This window comes from Pieris brassicae, chromosome 7 (assembly GCF_905147105.1).
Source record: "Pieris brassicae chromosome 7, ilPieBrab1.1, whole genome shotgun sequence".
NCBI classification, from domain to species: domain Eukaryota; kingdom Metazoa; phylum Arthropoda; class Insecta; order Lepidoptera; family Pieridae; genus Pieris; species Pieris brassicae.
In genome coordinates this window covers 3,580,267-3,601,355 of record NC_059671.1, presented here as the reverse complement: position 1 = coordinate 3,601,355, position 21,089 = coordinate 3,580,267, and the positions used below count along the sequence as shown (strand labels likewise).

The following is a 21,089-nucleotide window of genomic DNA, read 5'->3' as shown; positions in this document are numbered from 1 at the left end:
TATGGCGGGAGTAAGGCATGGTCGGGTCCTAATAACCTGTTTCAATTAGCTAAGCTTGCAGACGTGGAATGAAATAAGCATATTTTAATACTAATTTTATATTTGCAAGATATTCTTGGAACACCACTTTAATCTGCCGACTTTTGAATTCCTTTCTTTCGATTTTGTATAAGTTTAAAATACATACATATTTATTTGATTGACGGTGTATTGTAATTTGGAGTTGCACAAAAGCTTTTGTTTGTGTGATAATAAAAACCATTTAAAAATTTATATATTTACTGTAACACTTAGGTACTTTTTTGATGGATTTTGATAATGAGTAGTTAGGAGATAGTTTTAATCTGTGAACGATAAAAATGCAACTCCATTTCGCATCAAAATTGCGATGCCAGCAAATTTTGTATTTAAAATTTCACCGTACCCAAATTCGCACACAAAATAATTTAAACCAATTCATCGCATATCAACCTATACACTACCGTTTAGTTACAGATTACGTTTTAAAAGCCAGAACAAAAGCGTCAATCACTAAACAGCAGGCCACGATCAATCACCTACGTGCCTGGAGCGGTGACGGAATAAACTAAAATTAATAGCCACTGTTAAAGGTTTCAATCTGAATATTCATTTTGAGAACTCTCGGTTAAGCTGTGACGTATGACGCAAAATCGTTTACCGAAACGTTTATATTCTGTGGACTTTTTTATTTACGTCATTCACCATCTTTTGTTTGCATGTATTAATTAAAATTCTGGATTAGGTTCGAGAGACTTAGCACTCAGTATTACTTCCGTGCGTAAAATCCATTACAAATATGAATTACACTAAGCGCCTCATCTACCTTATACAATAACGGTGCTTTTATGAAAAATCCAGTTTTTATGATAATACAATAGTAAGTGTCCCTTACGTATGTATATCTTGTTACCGCGACAAGCGTTAAAATCTTGAACCGTGTAGTACGTTTCAACTATAGCTGTATATCCAGTACTTATATGCAAATAGAAAAAGTAATACCTTTACCTTTCATCTTGCCCAAGTGTTCTCCGGACATGAATGTTCTGGGCGATACTTGCGTGACATCGTGCGGCGGGATGCGATGAGTGTGGCGCAAATAATCACACACATACGTGACGACATATAGAAATGTGTCCGCGGTGGTCTCAATCTTTGTTTCAATATTTTATTCACAAAACAATGACATGATAAACATCACCATATCGTATATATCAATTTGTACCTACCATCAATTCTATTTCCAAGTATTTAATAAATTACATATTCAACTGATATATAATCACAATCTCCATAATCTCATTAATTTAAAAATTCCTTTAAGAAGAGAATAAGACAACGATAATGCATTTGTGATTTCACAAAAACCTAAATTGAATTCATTTAGATCATCCATCCATCAAAGTCCATAAGAAGTAGGAATTATTTTTCTTTCCGCAAAAAGCCTCTCTGAACAGATTTTTAATGTCTTTTTTAATGTTATTTGAAAAAACCATTTTAATATGATTGGCAGCGTGTTTTCGGAATACTTTCAAAACGGTTTTATAATTATGTTTCTATAGTAGTGTGTACTGTTTGTAATTGTAACTTTTTATATAAAGAGGTGATTACTCAGAATATTTTAATGTGTGTTCAAGCAGATCATGTCCGTAGGCAGGTCTGGCTTAGGACGCACCTACTTCAACAATAATTGACATAACTAATCGAAAATCCCGTATTAAGTTTTGAAAGTTTTCGTTTTAAAATAATCAGTTTAAAAAATGCACCTTACGATACCTAATTACACCTTGGAGATACAATTATTACAGTACTAATAAATGTACTTATAAATAAACAAAAAAACTAGAATCTATTATCACTAAATGTTAAGTAACTAAAAGACGCACGCAACAAACTGTATCCCAAAATTACGATAAATATCTATCTTGTTCAAAAACGCAAATGTATCTGTTATTGAATTTGAAAATCGAACTGGATTTTTTGTTTATTCCATCATTAACATCGGCCCACAAATAAAAAACCAACACAAAACAAAAACAAGAGGTTTTGACGTGCAAAAATTTAACTTTTATACTAGCAGAAACTTTAGCTATTATGAAAAAGGATCCAATTTACTTGGTTATCAATAAAACGACCCAATTTTCTTAGAAACCCCGATGCTGGGAATATCACAAAATTGTCACAATGCTACGTGACCAATCGAATGTTGGGACACCTACCGAACACCTCTGACGTCATCACTATTCTCAGGGGCTATCACTGTTTTATTAAAACCTATACAGGCTTATAACCATTTACAAAGACCAGTTATAAAACATCACAATGTCGTACTCTACCCTATGTAGGCATTTCTTCTTTTCTATTCTATTCTAGCACTGGATCAAGTGCTAATCGAAACAATTAGTATTTCGACATTATAGAACCATATAGTTAACGTATATTATTTTATAGGAGTATTTAAATAACAAACTAGGGGTTACCATTACAAGCAATATTGATTGTAGCCACATTTTTACAACAAAGCTCACGAAATTCTATTGGTCACGCCCGAGTTGAAAAGCTCGCATATTTTATTGTGCTTTGATATTGCTCGGACTTACGTCAACCCATTTTATGTGAAAGCTCTGAAAATTGGTTGAAAGCTGTGGCTCTGTTTACTGAAAGATTTAGAAAGGCTTTAGTGACAATGTCTGAGTTCGACCTTAGAAAAAAATGAATATGCTTCGGTTGGAATCACAATTAAGACCTGATATTTTCCCAAAACGAATACAAAATCATTTAAACTAAATAAATTAATCAACTTTGTTATTAATGTTTATGTATATAATGATATTTGTTTAATAAAACTTATTTACCTGAGAAAACCGAATTTATTATTAGACTTGCAATGTTTGAATCTAAATATTTTTCTTACGTTTTAAAACGACTTCTTAATTACAATTTTCTCTGTTATGTATTTTCTTAATTTATAGGAAATTATAAAAATATAGTTTTATTTGTATTTCTTTAATACAACAGTTTTGAATCCAAAAAAAAAATATATTTTCTATACTGTTTTCTTTATAGACAAGTCGGTATGAGGCTTTGATGCTCGACCATGCTGTAGATTTATGCCTTAAGATGTACTTACGTTGTATGCTTATATTAAAATAGAGTATTGAATAAGACGGCGTCTTTTACTTCGTTCACTCCGATGAGCGGCAGATGTTGGACCACCTCTTTCTGGCCCAAGCCGAGGTCCGAGACCCTAGCGCTAGTCACGGGAAAAGCAAATTCAGCCCGAGCTTAGCTGTCAAAGGCTTTCAGGCCAACAGCGAGATTCAATTCCAAAAAATAATGGCATATGTCAAAATTCGGTCACGTGACCATTTCAATACATTCGCATTAGTGGTAGTATCGCTAAATATTTTTTGTCTTATTGGATACAACGAATGATGTTTGCAAAAGTTAAAATTGGCTTACAAACGCCGACCTAACTTCGTTAATTGTAGTAAACGTTAAATCTGTATGACTAAAATTTTATTCATGACATTTTCCTTTTATTCGGCTGTTATCGAAGCAGGAATGAATTGCAATTTCAAGTATTTTAGTGCTAAATGCAGTTGCAATATCTGGTTTTGTGTGTGTTTTTGTGAAATTCGGTATCAAACAAAAACTAAATGTGTTTTCAATTTTTTATGCATAAAATTAGTATTGTCCTGAAAATAATTGCGAACCATTGGACTGGATTTCATAATTGGATGTACAGCCACATGCGGCCGTTCACAAACGTACTTCGCAATGATGTGGAAATTAGTAAACTGGCGACAGCGTAAAGCAATACGTAGCACTAATTTTAATGTAAGGCTGTTCAACACTAACCGTGAATGAGGAGCAGAAGTTACTGGTGACGTAACGCAAAATACTGCGTATAATCCTGGGGCCGACAAGGATGGAGGACGGGTGATGAAGAGTCCTTATAAATGTCGAAACAAAAGGGTTGGTAGTCCAGCCCATTATTTTAGACGATACGAGGCTGGTTCAACTGAAAGGAAGAGAACCTGGTGCAGCTGAAAGCCAGTAATTGGTAGGAGGTGGCACAGTACAGAAAGCGCGGGTAGATTCTTATTTCGGAGGCCAAATCATCGTGAGGAACTCGGCATGCCTTAGACTAAAAAGTCGACGGTGTGTGTTGCAAGGCTGATCCCTTAATAGAAAAAAGTCAATAATCACGAAACATATACAGAGAAATATGAGGTCAAGCCAGGGGTTTTTCAATTTCAATTCAATTTGTATCCGTTAATGGAGATTTATGTCAAATATTTTCTAAATGCAAGAACCTATAAGTATGTGTTATCCCATTGATACAATGTTAATACAGCGCATGACCTAATGCTGTGTGAGCAGTGAAGGATATGTGAAATATGATAAACCACTTTTCCCGTACATTAAATTTTAAGCTCAGAAATAAAACTCTATCAAGTTGAAAATTCTTCGCAATTTATCGTCGCTTTAAAAGGTTAAATTTTTCACCCATAAATAATATATTAAACCCTCAGTTATCTCAACGTAGATAAAGCGTGTGACAAATAAATTATTTTATAAAATTTTATGACACCACGATTATATCTAGGGTCTCCATAAATTTAAACTTGTTTTCTGAAATCGTAAAGCGTAGGATTTAGTATCGAAGTAGACAAGTTGTTATAGGCCTATTGTAGTATAACATAATCATGTTTAAAAAGAAAATATTCGTGTTTGTTAGGGTTTATTTTGAGTTCGAAGTACCTATAAATAAAATAAGGTACCTCGAGCATTAGACACCGCCTACACGATATACTAAACAAGGTATTTTGGGCGAATCTATTTGGTAGTACCCTAACTTACAAGAGTGGCAAGTTTTTTATTAAGTAATAAAAAGTAGGTCCTTTCAGTATATCTTCCTTATAATTTGAACTGAAAAGCTTGAATCACAAATAAAATCGAATTGCTCAAAAGACTTATATTTAATTGAGGCATGCGCATGTCGCTTGTCGTTTGTTTGTGATTGGTCAAACGTTAGCGAGATACGCCAGTCTCTGATTGGATTTGAGATGTCGTTGACCAAACACAGTGAACTAAATATATATCTACGGTGTTTTTAATGAATTTAACGCACTTAAAACCTTTGCTGTCGCTGTAGATGTATTAACGTTTATTCACAATTTAATAGGCAAGTTTGGCACATGACGTAAGCTGTCAAGAATACGTCATTTCCCGCATCTAAACATTGGAAACCTCACTCAAGTTCTTTTGAGGTTTGATGATGATCACGGTCAGACACAATGTACAATCATAAAACAATCCTCAGTGATGGATATTCCTTAAAACTGCCAATAGAACTAAATGTATCAAAGGATATTTAGGATTGTCATTTATTTTTATTTTCATCTAGCGGACCCCACAGACTTCGTTCTGTCAAAAAGGTCTGGTAGTTTTTTATTCCTACCAATTTTATAGTTGGCGCAAAAAATTCTCATGAGCGTGATGGCAGAACCAGATAGGCCGATGTGTGAGGTTCAGCACGGGTGACCAAAGTATCTTCGCTTCCCGGAACTTTGGTCACTCTTCTGTGATCCACTAAAAAACCCCGACTGCTAAAGGGTTTCAAACTAAGAGGCGAACTTAGAGTTCAAACCTGATTGGAAAATAATCTAAAAGGATAGTGGGTAACCTAAAAGTGACAAATATTTAAAATTTGTGTGCTTCATTGATATATTTTCCTATTAGTATGTATTCAAATAATTTTGCTCTTTTTGACAGATTATGTCGATTTCGACCAAAATATAAAATTTGGTTTTTCGTTAATTTGCAAATTAAATTTCACGTTTAATTATACAGTCGTATAAATTTGGAAATAAAAATAGTCCATGACAATGGTTTCGATAGTTATTCATTAAACATGGGTATTACGGTTACAAATACGTTATCTAAGCTTAATTAGAAGCCACTTGTCTGGCCACACTCTTTATTTGATTCTGTTGGTCTGGACTTATACCTCACAAAAAGACGACGTGTGTGAAACAGAAGGGTTATTTTAAGGCTCCTCTTGAATATTTGGAAGTATTCTATAATATGTGGAAATTGGTGGATTACAAAAAGAAGGCTTGTGTCATACATACGGCTTCTCATAGTTATTCTGCTCTCCTATTCACGAACCATGTCGAACCAATAAAAAAATATTTGTTACAACGAAATATTGCCCCTTGCCTTACTGTGAGGTGACGAGTTCGCTGTTCTCATGGTTCGTAATTCAATATCTTTAAGCGAGAGGTGTAAGTTAAAAATATTGTATGTAGACGCTATCAAGCTCATAGTGTAATAAATCTGTTTTTTTTTTTAAATAAAATATAACTATGTGTACTATTAAACGGACAGAATACATATGTCCTAGTTTTTAACTAAAGAATTATAGAATTTAACCAATAAATAAAGCCCTTCATTCACTAACCAAATACATAAATTTAATTATATAACGATAACATACATTTTAATAAAAAAATAATATAAAGTTATCCTTCAGCTAAAAACAATAACTAACCTTAAAATTAATAACTAAATATAATTTTAGCATTTATTTATCTCGTTTATATCGATATATATTATATTATATATAGTTTTCTTGAAGTCATAATGAAATATTTTAAAACTTAGTCAAATATGAACAAGTGGCGCTACAAAGTTTAAGGTCTGGGCCTCAGATTTGTCCATCTGTGTCGTGATCACTTGTTTGTTCTGATAAGTAAGTGGTGACACGCGCCGTCTACTTTTTGTTTCAGGATTGTTGGTTTTGTCACCATGTTGTTTTTAACCGTATGAAAGAATGACAAACTTTATTACACAAAAAAAGGATGTTATAGTGCACTAGCCCCAGGATTCCCTGATTCGTCTTCAGTAATAAGAAGTACAAGCTGAAGCCCGCACACAGCTTCTCTGGTTTAATATAAACATTCATTAGTACTTTATATTATATAACTGTACATTAACTTTAATCTAGCCTTATAATAGAAGTTTAAAAAGTTGCATTAAAATATCCAACAGTATCTCACATTAATCTGTCACTTTTAACACGGAGGCTGAGTGTTGCCAAAATTTTAGATATTACAGAAAACGTGCATGAAATGTAACTTCAGCAATAAACACTGCCAAGCAAACAGTACACTTTAGACAAGAACGCCGACATGCGAAAGACATTTAGAAAGCTCGATATACCTTTTAATTCTAAACTTTTAACTTTACAGCGTTAAATACATCTTAAATTATTACTTTAGACTTTGTGTGTTGCATTGCCAAAAATATCTGACTTGATTCTGTGTATTTTTTTATGTAATAGGAGGCAAGCAGACCGGCGGTTAATCTGTTGTTAAGTGAATACGCCGCCGCCATGTGTATTGTATCTGTATCATTACTATGTATCTTAATAAGAGTGTATTGGTCTTTACAATTATTAAAAATAGACAACGCCGATATGTGTCAAGTTAGGTATTAAGCATAGATGGCGCCATTTGTTTAGGAAGTTAATATTTTTTGTCATGAAGTAACAAATAAAGGACCTTCAGGAAAAAGAAACGTGGAACGACGACAAAATCGATGGGCGTTATAGTCTAGAGAGAATTGGATGGAGAAAGCAAAGTACCAAATGGAAAATTTAGGAGGAACCCTTTATCCAAAAGTTCATACTGCCGAAGTCATGGAAATAACAATTAAAAAATGTTTTCCAATATATCAATTGGCAGATTCATGCTTTTTACTTCGTAACTATTCAGGTTAAATTATAGCAATGTTAAAACATTAGGAAAGCTCCAAAAGCGAGTTCCGAAAGTTTGGTCAATAGTTACAACGTTTAAAACACAAAACTTTTAACAAGATTTTGAAGTTATGTTCAAAACTAACCCACTAAGAAATAACTTATTTAAACTTAGAACATTTAAAGATACTTTGAGTGATTACTTTTAAATAAGTTAAGTCATTTTCTATTTGTAGGCATTAAAAGTAATCTGTAGTGTCAAAACGACATTCCAATTCATGCTTTAATTTAATAAGGATAAAATATAATTGGATTTAAAGTTACTACATCCTCTTCTACTTTATTCAAAGGAAGGTGAGGAATGTAGGACTAAACAGGATTCTCAACCCTGAAATCGTGGGTTCTAACGCCGAACTATGTGTGGAATTAGTGCTTAACACTTGTGCATACGCTTATGGAAAACATAATGAGGAAACTGGCACTTCTAAGGGTAATTTCAGTCTTAGTCTTATGACTTCCATGTGTCAAAAATGTATTGAAATTTTGACCTTAAGACCCCAATAATCTCTGGTGATAAATAAGAAAATTTATCAACCAAACAGATACAAAAATCCCTGAATAAAAAACACAGGGCTTACATTGTTTTTTATTCATTTTCAAATTATATATAAGCGTATAAACGTATTAAATTAATTATTTTATTCTGGACTTTATATAGATTATGGAAAAAATAGGTACATACATACTATATCATTTATTATATATGTTACTTAACGACTACTCAATCATATAATTATAGTGATATCATTATTATTAATAGCAATTTATTTCTATAAACCTTTGAAACATAAATACTAGCAATATTAAAGGAACGATTTGACACTCGTTTCGACGGAAGGACACTTCATTATCACAATTTTTTATAAATATAGGTGCATTTCTTAGTGGTAGTGATCACCTTTTTTAATAAATTATTTGTAGGCTCTCTTTCTTGTAATATTCAGGTCGTATTTAATAGTCTTTGCTCAGATTCTCTTTTACCGCTTTATCAACAATCGGACCCTGTCACTACCTTCCTTTCGTTAGACAATATTCATATCATTAACTGTCAGTTCCTCCTTTTGACTTTCTACTGTCCGTACTGTTCACGTTCCTGTGACTAGTCTGTAATCTATTATTATTTATTTATAAATCTTTATGAATTAAATTAATTAAAATTGTTCTATATCATAAATAAAAAGTTCATATCGGTGACCTTCTCTGTATTATTTTAATATTTTATTATTATTACACTAAAAACTGTATATTTTACGTATTTAAGTGTAATATTTCAACCTACTTATTTTCTACCAACGGATGTGCTCAAGCATACTCTCCACCATCGGTTTGAATTAGTGTCATTCCAACTGCTGAATTAATGTTTTAGATTACTTAGAAATAGAATAAACATTTCAAAATTAACGTTATCTACACTATTTAATATTATATGCTTTAGACAAAAGGCTATTTGTGATGATCAATAGCGTTTTATTCTCACACAACAGTACATTATATGATAGTTGCGTGAATAGACATAGTGAATGAGAAGTATAATGAATAAACGAATATTTAACATGAAACTTACGTTTAAGAGATCGCTTATATAACGCCACACGTTCGCACGCCGCGGTAGCTTATATTTGTAAATGTTTCTTGTATTGTTTTTAAATGAAAAGTTTTCAATTGAATGGTACAGAAATGTGTTTACCACAATATACGAAATAAATTGACGACTATTGATAACTGAATTTAAAAAAGAAGAGAGAACAATTCGCCGTGTATTTTAGTCTACGCGTAGTTCGGCATTCTGTCTAGGGACCGGGAATTTCATTTTAGTTTAGATTCGGTATGCATCGATGTACATAATTAAACCAAAAACATTAAATTTTTACGTAACAAAACTGTTTTCTTTGAATACAGATAAATTATTCGTATTGGACTGTTAAGTGCCCCTTTTTTTCTATAAAATATAGTTTATAATTATAATGCTTTAACAAAGTACATCAAAAAAAGTAAAACTACACATCATATTGTTATAACATGTCCCTATGGCAGTATGCTGTTGTTGGCAGGTTGCAGAACTTTGCAGAGATTTTCTGACAAGTTCATACTTTAAGCTTATTAATCTGACAACTGACAGTGAATAAAAGATTAGAATCATATACATTGTATCCTTATGAATAAATTATATTTTTTACCCTATATGGGTATGGCCTCAGATTGCATCCGTTACTTCGATGAATTTTATATAATAGGCAATCAGGTCTTCTGTTTGAGACATGTCGGTTTCCTTACGACGTTTTCCTCCACCGTGTGATGCGTGACAGATACGCACATAAATAGAAATTTCAATTTTGCAAAGCCAGTGATCAACCGAAAAACTACCTCAGGGATGAAAGTCACACGCTGAAGCCGCTAGGCTAACACTGCTCTAGCAGGCAACACTCTTAGTGGTGTTAATCATTTCTGAAGGTTGCTGCACAATTTCTTCAACTACCCCTTATTTAGGTAGGTCTGAGTGTCTGGGTGTTGGTAAGACCTGCAAGGGCCTTTCGAATCTCTCGAGGTTCGAGGTCTAGTGCCTTACACTCTGCCATTCACGGTAATTTTCTAAATTTTCTCTCTTGTCAAAAAATCTCACACAACGTTTCTATAATATAATCCCTTCATTTCAAAAGTTATATTTTTAAATGACAAATGACCCCAGCTATTATCCGACATGGAATTTCATTTAAAGAAGCTACATAACTCTAGCTAATTTTGTACCCTATGAATCAAGTTTATGTGGCACCGACATTTTTGTACGTACGTAAAGATGATTTATCCTTTCATACTTTGCTACGTGCAGTTCGAATAAGCATTGATATACTATCAACTTTTGTAAAGCTTTTTATTTATTTCGTAACCTTATATATAAACAAACAATTACACTAAAAATATGCCAAGTATGGAATACATAATATTTACAAAAAGGTTCAAGCATTATTTGGCTGTGTTGTGTGTTGGTGTAAAAGTAAAGGGTAAATACGAGAAGGTGTGTATGTGGAGTATGCTCATGATGCAGGTGATTTTGCGCTATTCTTAATACTCCTTTTAACTATATTCCGCGTTAGCTTAAACAAGTCAAGGCTTAAATATTGGTCGTTGTATCTCTTGTTTTTGCATAGTAAGTGTTGATGTGAAGAACAAGAAACAAAACACAACAACGAGTCTGGTAAGTAGGAACAAGGAAGAGCATTTTTTCTAGAACGAACCTGCAATTAATTTCATTTGAGATGATGTCATGTATTATTGTGTAGAAATAAATTATATTGTTTTCGTCGAGAGTCTAAAGTATCAATTTTAAAATATTCACACGCGTCTTTATAGGTATTAAACTTATTAAAGGTTTTATAGGAGTTAAATTTTAGTATAGTTAAGTTTTAGGTGACCAAACCGAGCAACCATATTCGAGAACACTTCATACATATGTGTAGTGTTTTTTCATACAGTTGACGTCATGAAAACGTTCACTGACACGTTTAACAAAATTTTTCTCTCTACTAGTCTAGTAACTAGTCTTCTTGATAATGATAATGAATAAACAAGATTACATTTTGCCTCACACTTAAGGCATCCCTTTGTTGTGGTCGCTAAAGCTTATTAAATATATAAAATAAACAATCTTAAGTGAACTATCAGTGACCATTCGACATACTGATTAACGAGCTATGTCTGGAAATCCATAGTTGCTTCCTCACACATTGAAATCCATTTTCCTTAATTTAATAATTTTTGAATTGATCTCTTATTATGCATATTGTTACATTAAGTTTGGTATTTTTTTCTTTATATATCATTGTATTAGTGTGCCGAGCAGTGGCACGCATTGGTAAATCGATAATGTATATGTGTGAGTGCTTTTTGTTTGTATTGTGTTACATGCGTGTTTTCTTCTCTTAAAAAAGATGTATGTATGTGTCTATTAAATTTTGAAAACCCGTACACATAATATTATTACGGTTTCAAAATACTTATCAAAGAGATTCATTAGTCCTCATTTAAGAATTTTTTTTGAAATTGTTTAATATAGTTACAGACAAAACAAAACCTCTGATACAAAAAAACAATTAAAATAAGGTAGCGAAGAATCCTCACAAACTTACTGTTTCTTAAGCTCATACTTATTTACATATATTTATAATATCGACATTTATTTTCACAAATAAACAGTATATTTCGTCTCCTTAAATGAATATTTTTTTTTTACCATACCAAATATGACTGTAACTAAAATTACCGTTTTCCTTTCAGGAACAATCTCACAAGTCGTACCGTCCCCTGACGGTGTTGACATTCAGATGGAACTACGCTATCCATGGTCTGCAGCCAGCTGGCTACCATCTCGTCAACCTGCTTTTGCACGCACTCGTCTCTCTACTATACTACAGGTAATGGTTTTAGTTAGCCTTAACACCGTGGCACGAAATAATAATTTGAATTTGATTTACACTTCGGTCTAAGTAACACGTGGCAGGCTATGCTAACACCAAAAATTGAATTTCACGGTATTTCGTTTTGTACAAAATAAATTAAATTATTACTTTAGCCTCAATAACACGTGGTAATCATGATATTGAATTGTAGTTTATATGACACGGTTGTCGGTTCACCATAGCAGTGTCATCTATTGATTACTCACTCAATCCAGTCGAAAAGTATCGACAGCTGTTAGAATCTTTTGGAGTTAACAGATAATTGTGAGTGCCAATTTATAGACAAATAATTTGCAATAAAATAAAATTGCGACTATAATTAAAGATCTAAGCTATCTTATGTCTTAAGTTGGACCCGACTGCTCACGGTGTGCCAAATTAATTTAAAATCGGTTAAGTAGTTTAGGAGTCCATCGCGGACAAACATCGTGACAGGAGATTTATATATATAACATATAGGTAAAGTTTATGAATCTGTAGGCGGTTGCTCATAGCCAATAAACGACGTTATTTGTGATTGTCAAATATTAACCGAAAGACTAAATTTTTTTGGTTGTAGTCGTATGTCCAATGTATGTCAGAGAAATAGTCGAACGAAAACGTCTTTTACAAACTCTGCCTATATTATTGAGTCAAAAAAGTCAAAAGTCAATGACGGCATATGTTATAATGGTTATGGTGGGTGGAACCAGTTTCCGCATCAGGTCTGTTGGGCGTAAAGTCCTGGCTAAGCCTAAGCCACGGTGACTGATTTCTTTGCACTGAAACAGCCTCTACTAAGGGTCTATTGCGCCTAGGACATAAAGATGTTTATTAAGGAGATAGTGACTCGTAATAGTCCATATCATTCCCCTCTAATGACGACATATATCTAACCTATTGTGTTACATAAAAACAAGTCTATCGAGAATGATATATGATAGGTAGGTAGGCTTTAGGTATTAAATATTTCCCTTATCGCTTATAAAGCGATAACTCTGTGTTTGACTATTGGAGACAAATCTCTGTGGGATCATGATGGGACGGATGTAGTGTATCCGTTCGTCAATTAGAGACAATGCCTCACTAGCGTCAGTTGAAACCAAAATCCACCGGTTTAACCGCAACACTCGAAGAGCACTGTTAGACTCCGAAGGTTTTTAGGTAATTCCAGAACAAAAAACTCATCCTGCTAAGACATATATTTTTAACTCATAGCTTTGTGCTACCCGTGTCAAAGCGATTATAGCATACCCGTTAACTATCGTTTTGAACAACATACAGGTTATATTGACCAAAATCAAAATCAAAGGCCCCGGCTGAATTCTATGAATTAGGTACTTAATAACAACGTCATCGTTACAACTATCGGTTTTCACGACCAAATATTAGTTATACTCTTCGATGTCGTTATAACAGATTTTGACGTTATATCGATAAATAAAAATGTAATAACTAAAATTTTACAGACACCTAAAGAACCATGAAGATGAAATATACTTCAAAAACCTATCATATATATATATATATATATATATATATAATTATAAAAATCGTCTAACCAGTTTTGGTAGAATACGGTAACAAGAAATTTTACATTTAAAGTATAAAATTGCTACCTTTAAAACGTCTTAAAAATATTTTAAATAAACAGGTGAATCTTAAACCGTTATAACACAAGAAAAACCTGAATATTGAAAGTAATTGAATCAACATCTATATTTCAGCGTGACCCTCGATATCGGAAAATTAATAACTATTTGATAGAAATTTTAGCAACCGTCCAAGTTGTTCGATAGATGCCTCTCATATTTGCGTAAGTTAAAATTAATTAATATTAAAGTCCAATCACAGCTGCGTCGTTAACCCTTAATTGTAGATTGATTTTGGAAACTTTTAATTGTTAGGAGTCAATAAATCAATGGCGATATTGAACCCACTTGAAACTTCGAATAGTTAACAAGTTTCTGTTATCGAGCAACACTATTTTAATTTTCAGTGTACAAATTTGTTTATACATATATAATCCTCATGTTATAAGCATAAGCTTGACCAATTTCAATGAGAATTGTGTATTTGATAGGTCTGAGAATCGATAAACATCTTTATACCCCTAAGTGATAAAGGCTCGTGGCAAAAATTTTTTTTGCAAAAAACTTCGTGAACCCTCCGGCAATGTGGAACCTCCTACCCGTTTGGATCGTGTTCTAGTAAAAATTAAGTTTAATTCGACTTAAAATATAGAGCCTGTATAAGCACAGATAATACAGCAATAAAATTAAATAAATAATAGATAACAAAGAAAGTTTTGTTATCTACTGAAAACAATTATTTTGCAAATTAAATAAATATTTAACTAACTTATTTATCACACAATAGTAATATTAATTAAAAATTAAAACAATTTCAAAAATGTGTTCCATGTGGCAGTGTACTTAATGCTTCCACAATTTGCTTACTGTATTGCGATACTTATTCGTTGAACTAGAAAGCACCTACTCTGGGGCCACCGGTTATACCATTTACCATTATACCTTAATATTACTCAAAAGGTGTACAAAGAGCAATATCTATAACGAACTACAAGAATATACTTGAACTATTAACAAAAGGTTATTTTATACAAACGGGACACCATTAGACATATTCGCAGATACACACAAAACTGATTTATGACTTCTTAAGAAAAGTCTTTGAACTCAAAGCCTTTTCAATTCTAGATCTGCTAATGAGCAATTAAAACTGTTAATTAATAGATTCACTATTACAAAAGTTTTAGGTATAATTACCGCGTAGTACTTCTATTTGTTTCTAGAGCCAAAGTGCTCAAGTTAAGCCAGTTTTAATCAGGCGACCGTCCGATCCCCTTAGTTACTGCTAATTACCACTTGCTATGTCCACCACGAATTTATCCTGACTTTATGCTTAACATCCAATTTTCCTCTTTAATCCTTTTACATAAAGATCACTAGATTGGGTTTTCGGTTCTATCGTTAAATTCATTTTTAAACATTTTAAATAGCCTACAATTACATATTAGATTTTTAATCTTTAACGATTCGTAATGACCACCGGTCGTACCCGTAAATATGTACGATTTAATTTAATTAAAAATATTGTTACCCATTCCTTGTATTTCATTGTTATATATAGTATTTTAACTTATGTGTAATCCTCATTATTATATTGTCTTCTTATCTGTCCCGCTGTAATGTATGTTTATAAATAATTTTTGAAATAATAAAAAAATTTTGCCTTACAATTATATTGACTTGGGTATATTATGTGGGCTATTAAAACATTTAACTTACCTCCACGGTAATTGTGTATATACATACACAACGTACACAGCCGAGATATGAGCCCGATCAATAGCGTCACACAGTCAGGCACTAAACTTTAAAAGGCTGGCAACGCACTCGCGTCCCCTCTGGATTAAGGTCCATTCCCCTGTTCATAAAATATACTATATATTTACCAACACTGCTCTTATCTTAGTTTAAAAGTTAATTACAACTATTTTCCTACCAATCGATATGAAATCGATTTAAACATTACCTACTACAGTAAAACAATCAACAATAATACTACTTTTAAGTCAGTTAAAAATAGTTGACTACATGATCTTTGTCAGTAACTGTCTTCTTCGGTCACGTTGCTCGAAACAGATTTTGCTCGACCATTTCCGAAAATACAAAAGAAATTGTAGGGAATGAAAACAAAGGGAGAACCTTTTCTAGTTAGATATGCAAAACTGTGCGGTCAACGGTTAACCGTTTCGTTATTTAACGGTTTATACGAAGTAAACATTATCACTGCGATGCTAGTTTCCGTATCGTGTTGAATTTGTTATCTATTTTAAGACTTAAGTATACTATACCATCTACATAATCCTTGTGTATGAATATTTGTAACAAAGATCCAAATAAATATGAAAGATCAGAAAACAAAAAGAAGACAAAACACTTTATTCATTTATTTTTTAAGTAATCTTACATCTACACAAATACATATTATAAAAGAAAACACTTAGACAATACACAAAGCCAAAACAGATTACGTAGTTAAACAGAATATACGAAACAAAAGAACATACGTCAATTAGTGAAACGTCAGTACATAGATTAAAAATAGAAAACTGAAATAACAAACCACGGCTTAATAATAATAACAAGTTAGTCTTTCCGCTATTAAACCTCTTTGGTAGGGCGGAAAGTGTTTAAGTCTTCACAAATTGTAGTTAGATAAAACCCAATACATTGGTGACTTAGGCAGATAATTCGTGCTTGTACGAGGCACATGCAACAATTGTGAATATGTCGAATACAGGGGAAGGATTGTCAAAGAAATGAACGAAATTAAAAGTTAAAGTTTTTAGCTACCTACTCCTTAAAACTACTGCTAAGAATAAGCTTTACGCAACAAAAAGCTTTGATCCATTAAAATCTGGCTTAGTATAAAAGTTATTAGGACTTTAAGATCTTCATTAAAAAGTTTAGCATAGTTGAATGAAGTACTTGTATTACGCAAATGAAGTGCATATTACGGGTTCATTAATATACTATTTCGCAAATCTTTTTTTCAGATTATATATGATATCGCTTAAGTTAAACGTTTTGTCAAACAATCGTTGTACCTCACAGCTAAAACTTTTCAAAACTTCTAAGCTTCTTTTAAATTCATGATCCCGTTTGCCTATTGAAAATATAATATGAACCTAATCTGCAGCGTTTATCCTCCATTCTTAAGAGTTTTAAATTTATTTTCTTTCGTTTCACTAAGTTTATAGAAAACGAGTTGTATTTAATGATTTTTTTAACATTTAAAAGTTTAAATTTAGCTTATTAAGTAAAATAACAATCTGTCAAGCTGCATGTGTCTCTTTAATTTTATTTTGTTTATTAAAAAATTGTTGTCAGCCTCCTGTAGAATTTCCTCATAACTGCAAGCTTTTTGTTTTAAGCGCACATAAAATTTTCTATCACCGGAGTTTACATGCCACTTTGCCATTGTTCTAGTAAGACACCAAAGTGCCAGGTAATTATGTAAAACAAAAGACGAACATTTCGACTAATAGTGATTATTCAACAGTCTCTCACGATTTGACTTTCCGCTTGACCACTTAAATTGAGTGGCACTTCTTCAGAGTGAACCCAGCTTAGTGGCCGTAGCTCGATAGCGACCGTCCATTAATCACGTGATGTTTTTTAGCATTTCGGCCTCCTCCTCATTGATGGTGACATTTTAGACTAACATAACACACATCAAATGTATTTATTCGGGCCACGTATTAGCAAGACTTTGTGCTACATTAATTTTGACGTTTGATGACAAAATAAACGTGATATCTTACTACAGGATGGTGATAAGGTGGTAAACCCTCTTCCCTCCCTTCGAGCCTCACGTAATGGACCATACCTGGCAGCAAAATCATTGTTTTGTTCAAAATCAATGAAACTAGTCTGCCTTCGAATCACGAATTTAAATATATTCAACTTTTTTACTTTTTGTTTTTCATGTATCCAGCATTAGTTTAGTTTATTTTTTGTTCCTGTTTAGTTTATTCTTTATAACTATATGTAATATGTATTTTTGCACTTTTTGCCTACCTTATGTAATTTAATGCATTTTTTATTTTATCACAGTGGTTGCCTGGAAGAGTTCGCTCGAAAGCAATAAGGCCGCCAGTTGCCCTCATTTTCATTTAATTATGTTCAATTTTATTTTGTAATGTAACAAAGTATTTAAAAATTTGTTTCAAAATCCTAAAAGTGTCGCAAAATTACTAGCTTATTCATCATTACTTGACATTGCTATTTTCTCTAAATCTGCAAATTAAAAAAGGCAAAAACTCGAAACCTTTTTAACAACACCCAAAAATTATTACACTTGAAAGGATTTTTCATTTCCGTTCAGTAACGAAAAGAGCATCTTAAAAATGTAAATTATACAAAAATTATCTTTTAAAAATAAATCCGTCCCTCGGATTGCGCAAATAAGGAAATTTGTTACCCAAAACAAGAGGAGCGGTGGATCATTCGAGACTTAATGAACCGAAAAAAAATCTGTGAAACCGCGCGTTGCAGCTACAGTTAAACCGTAGGGCTGTCACAAGCGAAATAACAATCAACTATATCTCGGAGGTCTTGCATTCACATCCAGGCTATTTAACAATAACACATCGCTGTGGACTATTTATATCGATATAAGTGAAGAAAAACCGCAAGGATCTGAAACATGATAGCGTGCGTCTGACTTCCAAGTAGCTACTTGTTTATAATGAAACATAGCGTAAGATAAATGTTGGCATCATCAGTCTGTCTTTTTTTTTTAAATTATAATTCTGAATAAGTCAGGGCATATAAACTTGTATATCAAAGTCATATACTCACTAACAGACCGATTAGTGATTATTTTTATATTAAATCGAGATTTGATGCATATTTTTATCTGCATGTCAGAACATTGAATAAACAGATGTAACGAGTGTTTAGCAACCCTGACCAAAGCTGACACGTAAATTTAATAGTTACGGTATTGAAATAAGGGCTATTTTCCCCTGACTTGACGGCCATCTAGGGAGTTTTAACTACGTTGAATTAGTTTTTCATTGCTTGAAACGTGCCGCAGACATCATAAATGCCCTTAATTCCGACCCTTTGTCCTGCTACATACAATAATTAATTATGTTACGCAACTTATATTACCTAAATAAAAGCTTTCTGTTCTATCATTTTCGTAATAAAATAAATGAATGTGTAAAGAATAAGCCATCTGGAAATGTATTATGAAATCATAAAGTAGTTAAACTAATGATATCGTTATTCAAATTATGATTAATGTTATGAAGCTAAAAAAATTATCACGTCAAAATATTTTACTCTATAATTTATGTAACATGGAGCTGATTTGGCCTTAAGGCACTAATATTTCTTTCTATGCGCGCAATTGAACACTCGCTCTCTTAATCATCAAGAGAAAATTGCCTTAGACCATTGTTTCCGAACGCAACGCCCACGTCCCACAATTGATTGTTAAGCTATTCGAAAATTAATTAAAATTATTTATTACGTTTTCAAAATTTACTTACTGTGTTCGTTAACAATTTTCTCTTAATTTCTTCCTGAAACCCATAATTTAATATTAAAAATTAAGCAGATACGTGGCTAAAGTTTGCGCATGTGACAAACGATTAGGAATCACTGCTTGAGACACAAAAATCAAGGACACTGTCAGGTACAGAAGGGAAAAATTAAAAAAAAAATAAGGTGGCCAACTTAAAAAAATAAAAAAAATGGAGTCGATTTTTTACACGCATACTAAGTAATTCTCACTGTACTTGTAATTTCTACAGGTAAAGGTAATGTAAAGGTTAAATTACAACATTTATCAAATTCTTGATCGCAAGAGTACCTACTAATCATATAAAATATAATGCCTATAAGTACAATAATTAAAACTAGTACTATTTCGCATTATTAACATATCCGATAGGATTGACATAGGGGGCGCATTGACGTGATTGATTAGTTGTGGTCGAATTGATCGCTTGCGATACATAATCTATTACGTAGAACGGGATAATTGCACTGTTAGTTAACATAAATATAAACACGCAAATCGCAACCTGATTTGTACATATAATAGTTTATATCTAGCTCTTGAAAGGCCTGCCTATTTTAAATCCAACCTTCTAACCAATAAATAGTGTCAAAAAGGTTAATGTGAAAATTAGGTCACAAATCTTGCCAAGCATACGAAATCCACTCGAGCGAAAATAGTATTATAATTGAATATAGGAAAGCATATTATAGTATAAAGAGTACTTTGGTAGTCTGAAGAGCAAAATAATAATACTTGCTACGAAGAGAATAGATTCTGCAACAGCTACGAGGCTTTTTGAGACGATAGCCTACGTTTCGTAGACAATAACCTCGTAGCATCATCAAATGAGTGCTACGCAAAACTACTCCAGTTGTTTCAATATTGAAACATCCCTATATAATGGTGAGTAAACGATTTTATGGTCTAATTATTAATGTTCAAATAATATATTTCTTTGCTATCAAAACGAGTCTGTCACTTATGGATGCTTTATGAAACAGCTTCTCAGATGCTTATAGTTGTCAGATTTGTAAATTGTCAGAGCAGTATTACATACACAAAACGCAAAAGGGACGGCGAACACGAGAATAAATTAATCACAGAAACAACACAATACTCTCCCAAAATAGAATTAATTTGAATATAATCATATTAATATTGAGGCAGAATATCTTACGAAGAACATGAGGCGTATGTTGTAAGTGTACTCGAATATTCTTTCATTTTAGTGGCACCAAAGAAAGAGGTTGCGCACCGTTTCACTCCTCATTAATCACGATATACGGTTGGCATGGCAACGAAGATTCTGGAGACAGGTTCAAAGAGATAGATGGCAAGCATACTTCGTTACATGTGAAAACGGAAAATATTAAAGTATGAGTGGAAACTTCGCAAATAAAATATTTCATGGAAGTTTCTGGGAATATAGAAACACTGAAACGTGAAACTTTTCACACTGAAAAATATAAATAGATCTAATATTTTCGCATGTTTTCGCATTTAGTCTTTATTGGTAGGTTGAACAAGTACAATGTTGGTACAAGATTTTATGTTTATTTAACCGCGAATTCAGGGTGTCATAAAAGTCTGTCATGAATATTCAATTCCAGATTGCTCGCGAGTGCGTTGCCGGCCTTAAAATTATTTGTAAAATTGGTGTCCCTGGTGGAGACCAGAGAGTCATTTTAGGTCGGAAGCAGCACCTTTCT

The 21,089-nt window shown here is 32.7% G+C and overlaps 1 protein-coding gene across 1 annotated transcript in view; it reads left to right on the top strand.

The window, feature by feature from the left end:
* The window catches only part of LOC123711943 (protein O-mannosyl-transferase Tmtc3), a 138,979-nt gene that overhangs the window by 93,369 nt on the left and 24,521 nt on the right, over window positions 1-21,089 (top strand). The window contains exon 2 of the mRNA XM_045664816.1: window positions 12,116-12,252. Within this exon, the coding sequence (XP_045520772.1) occupies window positions 12,116-12,252 (137 nt within the window). The remainder of the gene's footprint in view (window positions 1-12,115; window positions 12,253-21,089) is intronic.